Source organism: Balaenoptera acutorostrata, chromosome 3, assembly GCF_949987535.1.
Source record: "Balaenoptera acutorostrata chromosome 3, mBalAcu1.1, whole genome shotgun sequence".
Taxonomy (NCBI): Eukaryota; Metazoa; Chordata; class Mammalia; order Artiodactyla; family Balaenopteridae; genus Balaenoptera; species Balaenoptera acutorostrata.
The window spans coordinates 30,606,012-30,621,767 of record NC_080066.1 but is presented as its reverse complement, the minus strand read 5'-3'; the positions used below and the strand labels follow the sequence as shown (position 1 = coordinate 30,621,767).

The following is a 15,756-nucleotide window of genomic DNA, read 5'->3' as shown; positions in this document are numbered from 1 at the left end:
TTCTGCATCTATTTAGATGATCGTATGGTTTTTATTCTTTAATTTGTTAATGTGGTTTATCACATTGATTGATTTGCATATCTTGAAGAATCCTTGCATTCCTGGGATAAATCCCACTTGGTCATGGTGTATGATCCTTTTAACGTGTTGTTGGATTCTGTTTGCTAACATTTTGTTGAGGATTTTTGCGTCTGTTCATCAGAGAAATTGACCTGTAATTTTCTACTTTCTTTTTTTGTGTGTGATATCTTTGTGTGGTTTTGGTATTGGGTGATAGTGGCCTCGTAGAATGAGTTTGGGATTGTTCCATCCTCTGCATTTTTTTGGAAGAGTTTGAGAAGGATAGGTTTTAGCTCTTCTCTCAATGTTTGATAGAATTCACATGTGAAGCCATCTGATCCTGGACTTCTGTTTGTTGGAAGATCTTTAATTTCAGTTTCAATTTCATTGCTTGTGATTGGTCTGTTTATATTTTCTAATTCTTCCTGTTTTAATCTTGGAAAGTTGTACCTTTCCAGGAATTTGTCCATTTCTTCAGGGTTGTCCATTTACTGGCATATAGTTGCTTGTAGTAGTGTCTTATGATCCTTTGTATTTCTGCGTTGTCAGTTGTAATTTCTCCTTTTGCATTTCTAATTTTATTGATTTGAGTCCTCTCCCTTTATTTCTTCATGAGTCTGGCTAAAGGTTTATCAATTTTGTTTATCTTCTCAAAGAACCACCTTTTAGTTTTATTGATCTTTGTTATTCTTTTCTTCATTTCTATTTCATTTCTTTCTGCTCTGATCCTTATGATTTCTTTCCTTCAACTAACTTTGGGTTTTCTTTGTTCTTCTTTCTCTAGTTGCTTTAGGTGTAAGGTTAGCTTGTTTATTTGAGCTTTTACTTGTTTCTTGACTTGAGATTGAATTGCTATAAACTTCCCTCTTAGAACTGCTTTTATGTGTCCCATAGGTTTTGGGTCATCATGTTTTCATTGTCATTTGTTTCTATGTATTTTTTTATTTCCTCTTTGATTTCTTCAGTGATCTCTTGGTTATTTAGCAGTGCACTGTTTAGCTTCCATGTATTTGTGTTCTTTACAGTTTTTTTTTCCCCCTGTAATTGATTTCCAATCTCATAGCATTGTGGTCAGAAAAGATGCTTGATACAATTTCAATTTTCTTAAATTTTCCAGTGCTTGATTTGTGACCTAAGATGTGATCTATCCTGGAGAATGTTCCCTGTGCACTTGAGAAGGAAGTGTATTCTGCCACTTTCAGGTGGAATGTCCTGTAAATGTCAATTAAATCTATCTGGTTTATTGGGTCATTTAAAGCTTGTGTTTCCTTATTTATTTTCTGTCTGGATGATCTGTCCAGTAGTGTAAATGGGGTGCTAAAAGTCCCCCACTATAATTGTGTTATTGTTGATTTCCCATTTTATGGCTGTTAGCCTTTGCCTTATGTATTGAGGTGCTCCTATGTGGGGTGCATAAATATTTATAACTGTTATATTTTCTTCTTGGATTGATCCCCTGATCATTATGTAGTGTCCTTCCTTATCTCTTGTAGCAGTCTTTATTTCAAAGTCTATTTTATCTGATACGAGTATTGCTACTTCAGCTTTCTTGTGATTTCCATTTGTATAGAATAACTTTTTTCACTTTCAGTCTGTATGTGTCCCTAGGTCTGAAGTGGGTCTCTTGTAGACAGCATATATAAGGGTCTTGTTTTTGTATCCATTCAGCCAGTCTGTGTCTTTTGGTTGGAGCATTTAATCCATTTACATTCATGGTAATTACCAACATGTATGTTCCTATTACCATTTTCTTAATTGTTTGGGCTTGTTTTTGTGGGTCTTTTTCTCCTCTTGTGTTTCCTGCCTAGAGAAGTTCCTTTAGCGTTTGTTGTAAAGCTCGTTTGGTGGTGCTGAATTCTCTTAGCTTTTGCTTGTCTGTAAAGGTTTTAATTTCTCCGTCAAATCTGAATGAGATTCTTGCTGGGTAGAGTAATCTTGGTTGTTGGTTTTTCCCTTTCATCACTTTAAATATATCCTGCCACTCCCTTCTGGCTTGCAGAGTTTCTGTTGAAAAATCAGCTGATAACCTTATGGGGATTCCCTAGTATGTTATTTGCTGCTTTTCCTTTGCTGCTTTTAATACTTTTTCTTTGAATTTAATTTTTGTTGGTTTGATTAATATGTGTCTTGGCGTGTTTCTCCTAGGGTTTATCCTGTATGGGACTCTGTGCTTCCTGGACTTGGGTGGCTATTTCCATTCCCATGTTAGGGAACTTTTGAAATATAACCTTTTCAAATATTTTCTCAGACCCTTTCTCTTTCTTTTCTTCTTCTGAGACCCCTATAATTCAAATGTTGGTGCATTTAATGTTGTCCCAGAGGTCTCTGAGACTGTCCTCAATTCTTTCCATCCTTTTTTCTTTATTCTGCTCCACGGCAGTTAGTTCCACCATTCTATCTTCCAGCTCACTTATTTGTTCTTCTGCCTCAGTTATTCTGCTATTGATTCCTTCTAGTGTATTTTTCATTTCAGTTATTGTGTTGTTCATCACTGTTTGCTCTTTAGTTCTCTTCTAGGTTTTTGTTAAACAATTTTTTGTATTTTCATGATCCCTGCCTCCATTCTATTTCTGAAAGTTTCTATCATCTTTACTATCATTACTCTGAATTCTTTTTCAGGTAGGTTGCCCATTTCCTCTTCATTTATTTGATCTTGTAGGTTTTTACCTTGCTCCTTCATCTGTAACAATTTTTTTGGTCGTCTCATTTTTTTTTGATGGGTGAGGCTGTGTTCCTGTCTTCCTGGTTGCTTACCCTGAGGCATCCAGCACTGGAGTTTGCAGGCAGTTGGATAGAGCTGGGTCTTGGTGCTGAGATGAGGATCTCTGGGAGACCTCACTCTGATGAATATTCCCTGTGGTCTGAGTTTCTGTTAGTCCAGTGGTTTGGACTTGGCGCTCCCACCATATGAGTCAGGCCTGACCCCTGGCCTGGGAACCAAGATCCCGCAAGCCACGTGGCACGTCAAAAGAAAAACAAAAGGAACAGTACAATAACAAAGAATAATAAAATAAAATAAAATTAGAAAAATTAAAAATTCATTAGAAAAAAACATATATAAGTGAAACAACAACAGAAAGGTAAAACAGAACCACAACCTCAAAAAAAAGAAAAAAATAGAAAAAAAAGGGCCAGAAAAGTCCTTGGCTGTGGGGGGCGGGGCTTAGGTGGGGGTGGGGTTTAGGGTGGGGGCGAGGCCTACGCTCAGGACCCACACAGCCTGGAAAAGGCAGCATGGCTGGAGAGGGCCTCAGAGTGTGCAGTGCAGAGGTAAGACCCTAGGCGGGGGTGCAGAGGTAGGGCTTAGGCCCAGCACAGGTGGAGGGGGACTCGGAGGGCAGAGGATCTGGCCCAGGACCTCAGCAGGCTCCTGGGGGCCCGAGTGGGCAGGGGAAATGCTGGCCTAGTTCCCTTCTGATCCTCCAGTCCCCCAAGGGTTTCTCCCCGCCCCTGCTGATCCCCTCACTGTGGGTGGGCCCCTCCTGAGCAAGGGAGTAGCTTCCTCTGCTGCTCTTCTTGCCTGCAAAACAAATCAGGTTAAGTTGCAGAACCCCAATCTCCTTGTCAGAGTGTGGTTGTGACAGTGGAACAGTCACATTGCCAAATTCCACAGTTTCAGTGGGGAACGGCCCTGCCTCGCTGACTTATATAGGGCTTTAAGGTCACATGATCTCCTTGAGTCTTTCCCACCCAAGGAATTTTATCTCTCACCTTTTTTCACACCTTACATCAAAGGGTGTGACTGCAAGTTGTGCTGTAGTGTTTTCATGCATTTTAGGCTTATCTGGACATTTGTGTCTATTTTTAGCAGTATATTTATTTTTGGAAAGAACAACTATTTTTTTTTCAGCATGTCTATGTTTTTCTAAATTCCACAACGCTTATCATGGTAAAATATAGAGAACATAATATTTACTATTTAAATATCCCTTGGAGTGTATTTCCTAGGGCCTCCCTTGTCTTCGTATATTAGTGCAAACAGCAACATCACTGAGGTACTAAGGTCTAACGGCCACACATACTCTCCACAGAGAGTAGAAAATGAAATAGAATTTTTATTCAGTAAAATACCAATCATACAAACATGGGATGCCTTCATTTAATACTTTCATACAGGCATTTGAACATCAAAGCAAGTGTGCCTACTTCTGAAAAAATAGGCTTTCCCATATGACAAAAGATGAGTCTACCTTCGTTTACAGGTTTACCTGGGGAATCTTTTCTGATCCAGTAGACTGGTAGCTTCATAGCTGGGTATTTGAACTCTTTTCTTTTAGCTTTTATTTTGGTGTGGGGTTGCATTTTCTTTCTCATACGGTCAAGTGAAGAGGTTTCAGGTAGGAAGGAACAAATAATGATTTGGCCTATCCAAGCCTATAGAAAGATAGCTACCACTTTGCTTCACAGCACTTGCATTGGGATTTTATGAATCCCAGTGGTTATGTCCATGTCATTGCATGGCCATCTTCATGAAATATATAGCATGCAGAATGATTTATCAGTCTGTTTCAGAATTTCTTATAAAGGATCTCTCAGTTGCAATCTGGCATGCTATAACCCAAACTAACCCAAACTCAAGAAATGCCATGAGTGGAATACAGAATTAGAAATTTTACTATTTCTAGAGGAAAAGACAGGCTATACAATGCTTCATATCATTCCTAATCCATGGGTCACTGGGTCATGAAGAATGGATAATGCCTAGGCAGAATGTGCAATTTCCCCCCTTAAGACCTCAGATATTATTTATGATTTCTATTCCCCATTCTTTGGTAGGCAGAGAGTCATCTCTGAGCTAAGTTTCTTGCATTTCATAGGACCATGACCTTGGCAGAAAAATGGGGGGAGGTGGGGAGAGAAATTGCTTTAAAATAACACATTGTAAAATACCCATCTAATATCAATCATCTTTGTATGAATATATATATGATGTGCGTATGAATGTCTCTATCTATCTTTGTATCTATACATATCTCTATTGACCTACCAAATTTTTTTTTCTCATTCCCTACAATTCATGGGTTCTATTTCACTCCCCTTTAGAAGCCATATAAGTTACAAATAAATTTGTGATTCATTCAAATGGCACCCCATCATTTTTCTTAGTTTCTAAATATCTTGAAATTTCACATTTTCCAGTATCTTTGTTCATTGGGCTGTTTGAAATATCATTTAAAAAATAGGTTAGCCAGTAAAGCATCCGTACTCCAATAAAAATTAATTTAAAAAATAGGTTAACCAATTTTTTCTTACTCTGTCTGGGAATTTTCTATCAAGTATGAAGAAAGAGTTTCCTGACTTGCCCTGGGTAGATTAAACAAACAAACAAACAAACAAAAAATACCTTGCCTTAACTGGCATCACTTGATTTCAGTGAGCCTCACATCAATGCTGAATTACTAAAACGTAACATTCATGTGTCCTGGGACCATGCTCCCTGTGTTGGCAGGTCAAAGTTCTTGCACCCATCCCTTCATTCCAATCTCAAATGGCTTCTCTAACAGACGCCTATTCTTTACTTCAGTGAAGCTTAGAAGATTCTGAAAAGTAGAGTCAGTGCCTACTCAAACCCTATGCAATGATAGAAGGAAAGAGTAGAGCTACTTGGGTTTTGTCAGAGTCCATCATTCAGTAAAAGGGCCAGATTTGGTCAGAAGACAAGGGAGGAAAAGGCATAAACTGTGACATAGGTCACTGGAGACAGGTTCATATCCACAGTTGTAGCAGGCTCTGGGTGTAGCCCAAAGGGGAGCCTTTCTATTTCCTCCATATTTAAAAGACCTTTGGGTTTCCTCCAACCACAGTGGTTTTTCTGTCCTGGAGGTACAGAGTTCTGCAGAAGGAAGACATACTCCCCAAACAGGTGTTCTCTAGGATTGAGGGAGCAGCCATTGGCTCCTCCCAGGAAGTTCCTTCTATAAAGCTACACAGTTTTCCTTGGTCCTAGTCAGATTGTGTCCTATGTTAGAGAAAGGAGATGACACGGGACTTAAGGGATATCCTGGCACACCACCTCCAGTGGTTCTCAAACATTGCCGCCTAATCCACTCATCTGGAGAGCAGCTGAAATCCCAATACCCGGGCCTCAAAACAGACAGCCGAAACATGGGATCCTTTGAAGTAAGATTGAGGCATATGTAGCTATTAAAATTCACCCTCAGAGTGGCATGTGGGCCTCAGTGAGAACAAGTCAGCCTACAGTGCTCATCACATTCTCCATGCCTGACACTGACAAGGGCACACTGTGTATGTGCATATACTGACCAGTGAGTGGTCTTGGGGGCAGGGGCGCCTGAGAGTCTATATCTCTGAACAGCCTCAGTCCTTCCAAGCTCCTCTGTCCTCCCAGTTCCATAAGCTTTGAGAATGAAAAATAAATGTCAAGGGGATCTTCAAGGCTGAAAAATAAAAACCACGTATGCCATGACTTGACTTGTTTTGCCCAGAATTTTATTGGTATTGAAAGAAAAATTTTAAACAAAGCTTTAGAATAATGTTTACTAAGAAAAATAACAATAATAATAATAATAAACAAAGCCACAGGAGCAGTCCCCTGTATGATTTACATGGAAAGAAGTCCACAGAATCCACAAATCTCATCTTAACTCAGGGCCCTGCTGTCATTCTATAAAGCAGAGTTAGGCCCTTTAGCCAGGTGCAATACTTTGAGATATTTGCCACCAATTCCAGATTCTCACCACAGCTTTCTATTTACACCACAGTTAAACTTTCTCGTGGAATTGTCTCAAAGTTGTCTACAAAGGATTGAGCTTGCAAAAGAATTGACATTCCAGTTTGATAAGCACCATTTCCATGTTGACTCTAATTCCATCAGGAGAAAATGCAGTGCTTTCCACATGTGTGTCCCTAAGCAAAACCTGGGTTTCCACTATTGTTTCACCCACCCACCCCCCAGAGGTGAAGAATCACTGATTGACCTGGAACAGGCCACTCCTTGGGACTTCCCCTCCTCTGTTCCACAGTCACCTCCAGGGTACCTGGGGCTGAAGGACATGTCTTAGTGGTCATTGGTGTCTCCCTCTCACTCACTCTCTTCAGAGGAAGAAGAAATCTGAAGGTCATCATAGAGGACACTCCAGTGGCCTGGGGCACAGTGCTCCTCAGACTTCTTGCCCATGGGTGGGCTCTGCGCAGGAGAGGCTGGCTTCTCAGCAGGAGACAAAGAGGGAGATGTCATGTATGTGCAGCTCCACCAGGCTTTGCCTACTCTCCTGAAGAGCATCCTGAGAGGCTGGCCTGGAACATGTTTGACGGGTGGAGGCTGGACTCTGGTGTAGGCCTGGAGAGTATTCAGGTAAGATGTGTTACGTGGAGGCTGGAGGTCAATGCTTTGCACCTGGGCGGGTGTCTTCCTGGTCACTGGGGGTGCCACGGTTGGCCCAGGTCCGGTGGTACTGGGTGGAGGCTGCAGATTCTGGAAAACCCGTGGATCTGGTCTCAGGGTGCTCTTCTTGGGAAATTGGATGGGACTCAGTCTGGGTTTCTTTGGTGGGTTCAGACAAGCCAGGGTGGAGATCTGAGCAGATCTCTTGCCTGGTGCCTGGATGCTGCTTATGGAGTCCTGGACCAAACTTCTCTTGATGGGACGCCCCGAGGGCCAGGTGGATTTCAGGTCATCATTCCCGATCAGTGAGCTAATCGGGCGATCCATTTCCAGGACAGATTTCCTCTTGGATGCCTGGATGAGCATTGGCCATTGTGGAGGCTGTAGGAGAGCACCAAAAACAGAAAGACAATATGTTAGAATTTCCTCATCGTCCCGTAAGAATTAAAATTAACCAAACATCTCCTATATTAAATTTCACAGTAAGAGACAGACAAGGAGTCAACTTAAATGTAATGAGTTACTCAACCTCTGGGGTGGTCACCAAAAACCTTGATACATTTTAAACATCAGCTCGAAAAAGAGGAAGGTTGTAATCAATGTCTGTTGTTCAACTAATGGAGACAAGGTTTTTATACACTCTTCTTGGGACTGTACACCGCTTAGTGTCTTGCAGGCCCTGTGATGGTGAAATGAGTTTTGATGGCCAATTTTGGAGGATGCCTCGCAATTGAAAACTGGCTCTTCTAACTTCAAGGATTCAGCTTATGGCACGGTATGGCTAAAATGACTTTCATTTCCCCTGCCAACATACTCTATTCTTCCCAGAGAGGCAAGGAAGAATGCAGAATGAAAGAAATGGAGGAAAATGGCATCTGAAAGGTCCACTAAATGACCCCATTGGTCAGAAGGGAATGGGAACAATTTCCTCACACTAAAGGGGATAGGGAGACCAATCAGGGTTACCCAGGAGGGAAAGAGTGTAGGAACCAGGAGGGACTCACCCTCACAGAGTTGCAGGACTCCGTCACTTCCTTTCATTGCTGCTGCTGCCCCCCCTTGGGGTCTCCTGGGAAATCTCCACCCCTCCCCTCCCCCAGCTACCCCTCAGGGGCACTGGTCCCCGCCCACACCCTCAGGACCCACGTGACCTGAGGGGGTAGCTAGGAGGGGGGGCCTAGGAAGGCAGAGGATAAGGCCCAGGACCTCAGCAGGCTCCCCAGGGCCCAAGTGGGTGGGGAACATGCTAGCTGCTTTCCCTTTCATTCCTCCAATCTCCTGAGGGTCTCTCCCTGTCCCCGTTGCTCCCCTCACTGTGGGTGGGTCCCTCCAGGTATGGGTACCCTTCCCCTCCCCCAGCTCCCCTTCATGAGTACTGGTCCCATCCTGCCTCCACTTCTCCTTTCCCCTCCCTCCCCCCCCATGTCCTACCTAGTTGCTCCAGGGTTCCTCCCATCCCATTAGGTGTCTTTGGTTCCCCACCAGTGCTTGGTAGGTGCCCTAATTGTTGGGAGACATGAACTCTGTGTCCTCCTACCCTGCCATCTTGACTCCACTCCTATATCACATTGTTTTGATTCCTGTAGCTTTGTAGTAGTATCTGAAGTCTGGAAGGGTTTATGGTTCCTGCTTTGTTCTTTTTCCTCAGGTTGCTTTGTCAACTCTCAGTCTTTTATGGTTCTGTATAAATTTTAGGATTATTTGTTCTTGTTCTGTAAAAAATGTCATGGATAATTTGATAGGGATCACATTATATCTGTAGGTTGCTTTGGGTATTATGGCCATTTTAACAATATTAATTCTTCCAATCCAAGAGCATGGAATATCCCTTTCTTTGAATCATCTTCAATTTCCTTTATTAATGTTTTGTAGTTCTCAGCATATATGTCTTTCACCTACTTAGTGAGGTTTACACCTAAGTATTTTATTTTTTGATGTGATTTTAAAAGGAATTGTTTACATTCCTTTTTTGATATTTCATTGTAAATGTAAACAAATGAAACCGATTTCTGTATGTTAATCTTGTATCCTGCTACCTTCCTGAATTTGTTTATCAGTTCTAGTTTTTTTATGGAGTCTTTAGAGTTTTCTATATATAGTACTATGTCATCTGCATATAATGAAAATTTTACCTCTTCTCTTCCAATCTGGATACCTTTTCTTTCTCTTGTGTTATTGCTGTGGCCGGGACTATGTTGAAGAGAAGTGGTGAGACTGGGCATCCTTGTCTTGTTCCAGATTTTAGTGGTAAGGCTTTCTGCTTTTTACTATTGAGTAGTATTTTGGCTGTGGGTTTGTCATAAATAGCTTTTATTATGTTGGGATATGTTCCCTTTATGCCCACTTTCACAAGGGTTTTTATCATGAATGGATGTTGAATTTTAGGAAATGCTTTTTCTGCATCTCTTTAGATGATCATGTGGATCTTGTCCTTTTTTGTTGTTGTTGATATGGTGTATCACATTGATTTGTGTGTGTTGAATCATCCTTTTGACCCTTAGATAAATCCAGTGTGGTCATGGTATATGATTTTTTATGTGTTATTTGATTCAGTTTGCTAATATTTTATTGATAGTTTTTGCTTCTATATTCATCAGAGATATTGGCCTGTAATTTTTTTTTTTTTTTTGGTAGCATCTTTGTCTGGTTTTGGAATCAGGGTGATGGTGGCTTCATAGAATGTCTTTGGGAGTATTCCTTCCTGTTCAACCTTTTTGGAAGAGGTTGAAAACAATTGGTATAAGTTCTTTTTTGTATGTTTGGTAGAATTTGCCCGTGAAGGCATCTGGTCCTGGACTTCTGTTGGCAGGGAATTTTTTTTTTTTTTTAAACAGAAATTTGATCAAGATATCCTTAATTTTGTTTAATTTAATTTTATTTATTTATTTATTTATGGCTGTGTTGGGCCTTCGTTTCTGTGCGCGGGCTTTCTCCAGTTACTGCAAGCGGGGGGGCCACTCTTCATCGCGATGCGCGGGCCTCTCACTATCGCGGCCTCTCTTGTTGCGGAGCACAGGCTCCAGACGCGCAGGCTCAGTAATTGTGGCTCATGGGCCTAGTTGCTCCGCGGCATGTGGGATCTTCCCAGACCCGGGCTCGAACCCGTGTCCCCTGCATTGGCAGGCAGACTCTCAACCACTGCGCCACCAGGGAAGCCTGGCAGGGAATTTTTTAATTTACAGATTCTATTTCACTTCTATTGATAGATCTGTTCAAATTGTCTATTTCTTCTTGATTCAGTTTTGGTGGGCTCTATGTTTCTAGAAACTTACCCATTTCTTCTAGGTTGTCCAATTTGTTGCCATATAATTGTTCATAGTATTTTTATAATATATATATATATATACATATATATATATATGTATATATATATATATTTTTTTTTTTAATTGTTGCTATTTCTGTGGTATCAGTTATAGTTTCTCAGCTTGCCACCAAGACATTTGGTCTGGACCGTGTCCTCAACCACAAGGCATAACTCAAGTGTCTTGAAGTAGACTCAATGCCCAGACCATAGCTTGTCAAACATAAATTTGGCCAGGACTCCAAACTCAGGCACTGGGCAAGAGATCTGCCCAGCTCTCCATCCAGACTTGCTAGAAGCTACCTACCCCCCACCGTACCTTCCAAAAAAGTAAGACTCAGGTCCTTTTTATCCTCTGAGGATACTCAGAGACCTGACCTGTCGAGTTGTCCATAGTCTCCATCCTCTTCCCAGTACAACTGGACTTGGATACAAACAGGCACACCAAATGACCATGAGGAAGTCTGGTCCAATGCTAAGCATTGACCCCCCAGCCTCTACTCAACTCACCTCACCTCACCTCACCTGAGCACAATCCAGGCCTGCATTGTCCTCCAACCCCCACCATCTATACATGTTCCACACCAACTCTTCAGAATTGTCTTCATGAGATGGGACAAGGGATAGGGGGAGGCTGGGTCTAGGTTCAGAATAACCCTTGCATTTCATCCTCCTGAGATGCCTCCTCCTACAAGTCATATGTTTCACATCTTGGAGTAATCTGAGTGATACTGATCCATGTCCCAGTCTATGTTCTCCATGAGGACCTTCTGATATCTTCTGAGGAGAGTGACTCTCCCCCCATGGCAGAGAAGCTTCAGCCTCCAATCTAACATGTCTAGGGGGTGACTACGGGAGTAAGAGAAAGAAGAAAAAAGCAGAGTCAGCTGCTCTTGAATCAGTGTCTCATGAATCAGCACTCTCCCAGCTGTGGTATATGTAAGGATTTCAGAACACCAAATAATATTGAGGGTCTCACACCCAATTTCATGTAATGTTATGAATTATGTAAATTTAACTTATGTTTTTTTTAAATTTATTAATTTATTTATTTTTGGCTGCATTGGGTCTTCATTGCTGCATGTGGGCTTTCTCTAGTTGGGGTGAGCAGGGGTTACTCTTCATTGCTGTGCATGGGCTTCTCATTGTGGTGGCTTCTCTTGTTGTGGAGCATAGGCTGTAGGCACGCGGGCTTCAGTAGTTGTGGCACGTGGGCTCAGTAGCTGTGGCTCATGGGCTCTAGAGAGCAGGCTCAGTAGTCGTGGCGCACGGGCTTAGTTGCTCCGCTGCATGTGGGATCTTCCCAGACCAGGGCTGGAACCCATGTCCCCTTCTTTGGCAGGCGGATTCTTAACCACTGTGCCACCAGGGAAGCCCTAACTTATGTTTTAAAAGGAGATTACCAAACTGTCATATAAAGTATTTAGTAAATTAGAAAATTTTTTAATTGTTTGCTAATCCTTTCACAGTATGTAAGTCATTATGCTGTATAGCTCCAACTTCTACGGTATTATATGTCAATTATATCTCAATAAAACTGAAAGGAAAATATTAGTAAATTAATAAGAAACTGAGTCAACACACTGTAAAATATAGAGCTATGTCAGTAGGAAAATAATTAAAAATTATTTGTATTCATTGTGCAAGTGACTGGAATTTGGGAAACTCTGGATAAAATAGACACCTCTGGGGATGAAAAGGTCTGTACTTTTTAAGCTGAGCCTTTACTGAAACTAGAATTTTTGTCTCTGAGAGAAAGTTGTACTGATAACCATAATGGAGGATATCGTCTTCATTATTTTACATGTTTTGTTTATTAAAAATCACTTGAAATGATATTTGGTTACTTTCTTCATGATAATGAGATCCTCCCAATGTGTTATATTGTACAAATATCCTCACTTCCAATCATCTCTAATAAGTTTTTTTTCTTGTCACCAAGTTTTATTTACATGAGTGTAAACAGGACCTTAGTAGTCTCAGTGTAGTCTCTGTCCCTGAATTGTGTTCAGATTTCAGTCTTTTAGGCATAACTCAGGCCTCCTGGTCAGAAAGTGCGTTTTAACAGTATTTTCATGTGACTCACATGCACTTTTTTTTTTAACTAAGTACGTCAGGTGTACTTATTCTGAATTTGATAGCATTTTGAATAAGCTGGTGATCTTTCAAAAGTAATGATGCCCAGAAATACTAATTTACTGAATCCTTTTAAGTTCTGGACATGGGAATTTTTAAATGTTTTCCAAGTAATAATGATGTAAAGCAAAGGGAACTCCTGGAGGTGAAGAAAAAGGGTAACAGCTCCCTGATTTCTTCTTGTCTTTTTACAGCATGGGAAGAAACTCTGACCTGGGTCAAGAAAGTGTGGGTGGTTTTATAGAGTGGGGTTCTATTAGGAGGGACAAAGGACCTAATCATTTTTCCATGTGAGAATCTATCAATCACTTGGAATTGTCTCTCTCTCTCTCTCTCTCTAGGACTTCTTCCCTTAATAAATGAAGAATGGGAGACTCCAGGTGGCCTCATGGTTGAGGCTTCAAGATGAGTGAAAAAAGATAAAAGCAAAGTAAAAGAAGCTCAGGTTGAGTTACTCACTTTGACTTGAATATACTTCTGTGAGGAGTTACATCAGCATTATGATTGAATAAGATGTGTTTCATCATACCCCCCCTTTAATAACAACTTGGCTTCATTCACAGACCAAAGTGTCTTTGTGGGAGCTGTGGGATCCAGCAAAATATGTCAAGGGGAACAGGAGGAGTCTCACCCACCTGTGCACAGGGTATTAGGCATAGAGACCTCAGTCCCAGCTCTGGACATTGCAGTCATCTGTTAACTGGCTCCATACCCTCTTGGCTACAGCCTGGGGGTACCTGGAAAATCCTGTTTTAATCCATCACTTAAGAACGAAAGAGCTTTTGTGGATATTCAGGTTTCTTGTAGAGAAGTACTGGCATAATGTTGGGGCAAAAAAAAGAAAAAATACGTATGAGTTTGCATGAATTGAACAAAGTAAAAGGAATGGTTTCACTTGACGAACATCAAGCCTCCCCGAAGGCTGAACAACTAAAGGCCAAGAGGGCTCTTCCTGGCCCATGATTTCTCCTGCAGGGGCAAGTGAGAGCATGTGAATTAACATGTAGCTTCTCCAACTGTGTGGGATGTTGCCAAAAAGGCCCATTGATTTCTTGGCCCATTCAGAGTGCTGAATTATGAGATGAATGACTGGGGTGGGAAGAGGTAGCAGATAGGATTCTTAGAAGAAATTGATGTGGTGCAGATTCTACCTGCTGTATCACAGACTCCATCAAGAAGCCCATCCATGAGCAAATAGGGATGCCTTACACATGGATCCTCCCAACTGGCCAGTGGGCACCCTCAGTGCTCTTAACACATTATACAAATATCCACACTGTGGCTAGTTTATCCACACTGTGGCTACTTTACTTGGTGCTCACAACCAAGGCAGTGAGGGAAGGCTTTGGCTGACAGCTTGATAACACACAAAGGAAGCTGGCTCACATCTGCAGGCCAGAGACAGATCATAAATTTCTGCATTAGCACCACCCTTAGGAGAAGAAAAGGGACTCTATCATCATCAGCCCCCAGCCTATTGTGTTGCTAGATAAAAATAGAGCATATAAGCTCAAGAATTCTGCCATAAGATGAAATAAGAAACATGAAACACTTTTATACATAGAAGGTCTGAGAAAGCCTCAGACACTCTATGTCTAGAGGGCCAACAGAAGGTGTTTTTCTCCTGAAGACAATTAGCAAACACTGGAGTAGGTGGCTGCTACTTCAAAAGTGAAGACAGAAGCACAAAACGCCAGGAACATTTTTTTTAAAAAAATCAAAGTAACCTAACACAACTAAAGGATTACAGAGTCCTCCAGTTATTAATCCCGAAGACTTTGAAATCTGCAATCTACCTAATAAATAATTCAAAAACACTGTTATAAGAAACCTCAGTGAGCTACAAGGAAAGATTGAAAGACAATTCAGTGAAATCAGAAAAAACATGAAGAAAATAAAAATAGACAAAAAGTGTAAAAAAAAAAAAAAAAGGAACCAAAAACATTCTGGGGATGAAATGAAAAATGCAGTAGAAAAGTCTATAGCTACAATAGCTTTTTAAAAAATATGCAGAATAAAATGAAGTGTATTGTGACATTAAAAATATAAAAGGAGAATTAAAAATGGAACATTTACAGGCCTACAAAGATAAGTTTCTATCAACATAAAACGGACTGTTTTAACTATGAGTTATTTTATGTATGCCTCATGGTAACCCCAAAGCAAATATTTTTAGTAGAATCACAAACACTAAAAAAGGAAACAGAGCATACCAACATGGTAAACCACCCATTATAAAGGTAGACAGAACCAGAGGGGAAAAAGAAACAGTGGAACTGTAAAACAGGGGTCCCCAACCCCCGGACCACGGACTGGTACTGGTCCGTGGCCTGTTAGGAACTGGGCCGCACAGCAGGAGGTGAGTGGTGGGCAAGCAAGAGAAGCTTCATCTGTATTTACAGCAGCTCCCCATCACTCACATTACCACCTGAACTCTGCCTCCTTTCAGATCATTGGCAGCATTAGATTCCATAGGAGCGTGAACCCTACTGTGAACTGGGCATGTGAGGGATCTAGGTTGCATGCTTCTTATGAGAATCTAATGCCTCATGATCTGAGGTGGAGCTGAAGTGGTGATGCTAGCACTGGGGAGCGGCTGCAAATACGGATTATCATTAGCAGAGAGGTTTGACTGCACAGAGACCGTAACAAATCAATTGCTTGCAGACTCATATCAAAACCCTATCAATGGGGCTTCCCTGGTGGTGCAGTGGTTGAGAATCTGCCTGCCAATGCAGGGGACACGGGTTCAAGCCCTGGTCTGGGAAGATCCCACATGCCGCGGAGCAACTGGGTCCGTGAACCACAACTACTGAGCCTGCACGTCTGGAGCCTGTGCTCCGTAACAAGAGAGGCTGCAATAGTGAGAGGCCCACACACCGCGATGAAGAGTGGCCCCCACTTGCTGCAA

The 15,756-nt window shown here is 41.6% G+C and overlaps 1 protein-coding gene and 1 long non-coding RNA gene across 5 annotated transcripts in view; one reads left to right on the top strand and one right to left on the bottom strand.

The window, feature by feature from the left end:
• The window catches only part of LOC103011281 (uncharacterized), a 38,268-nt gene extending 24,947 nt beyond the window's left edge, over positions 1-13,321 (top strand). The window contains exons 4-7 of one of the 2 annotated variants that reach the window (XR_009007629.1): positions 7,120-7,375; positions 8,072-8,180; positions 9,607-9,652; positions 13,187-13,312. This is a non-coding gene — a long non-coding RNA (uncharacterized LOC103011281). Of the gene's footprint in view, positions 1-7,119; positions 7,376-8,071; positions 8,181-9,606; positions 9,653-13,186 lie in introns of both variants that reach the window. The other variant, XR_449773.3, reaches the window with a different exon arrangement.
• Positions 6,500-15,756, bottom strand: part of LOC103011768 (putative protein FAM90A7) — a 76,799-nt gene continuing 67,542 nt past the window's right edge. For 2 of the 3 annotated variants that reach the window (XM_007167484.2, XM_057543672.1), the window contains one exon: positions 6,500-7,786. In XM_007167484.2, the coding sequence (XP_007167546.2) occupies positions 7,103-7,786 (684 nt within the window). In that variant the 3' untranslated portion in view covers positions 6,500-7,102. Of the gene's footprint in view, positions 7,787-13,480; positions 13,660-15,756 lie in introns of all 3 variants that reach the window. The other variant, XR_009007628.1, reaches the window with a different exon arrangement.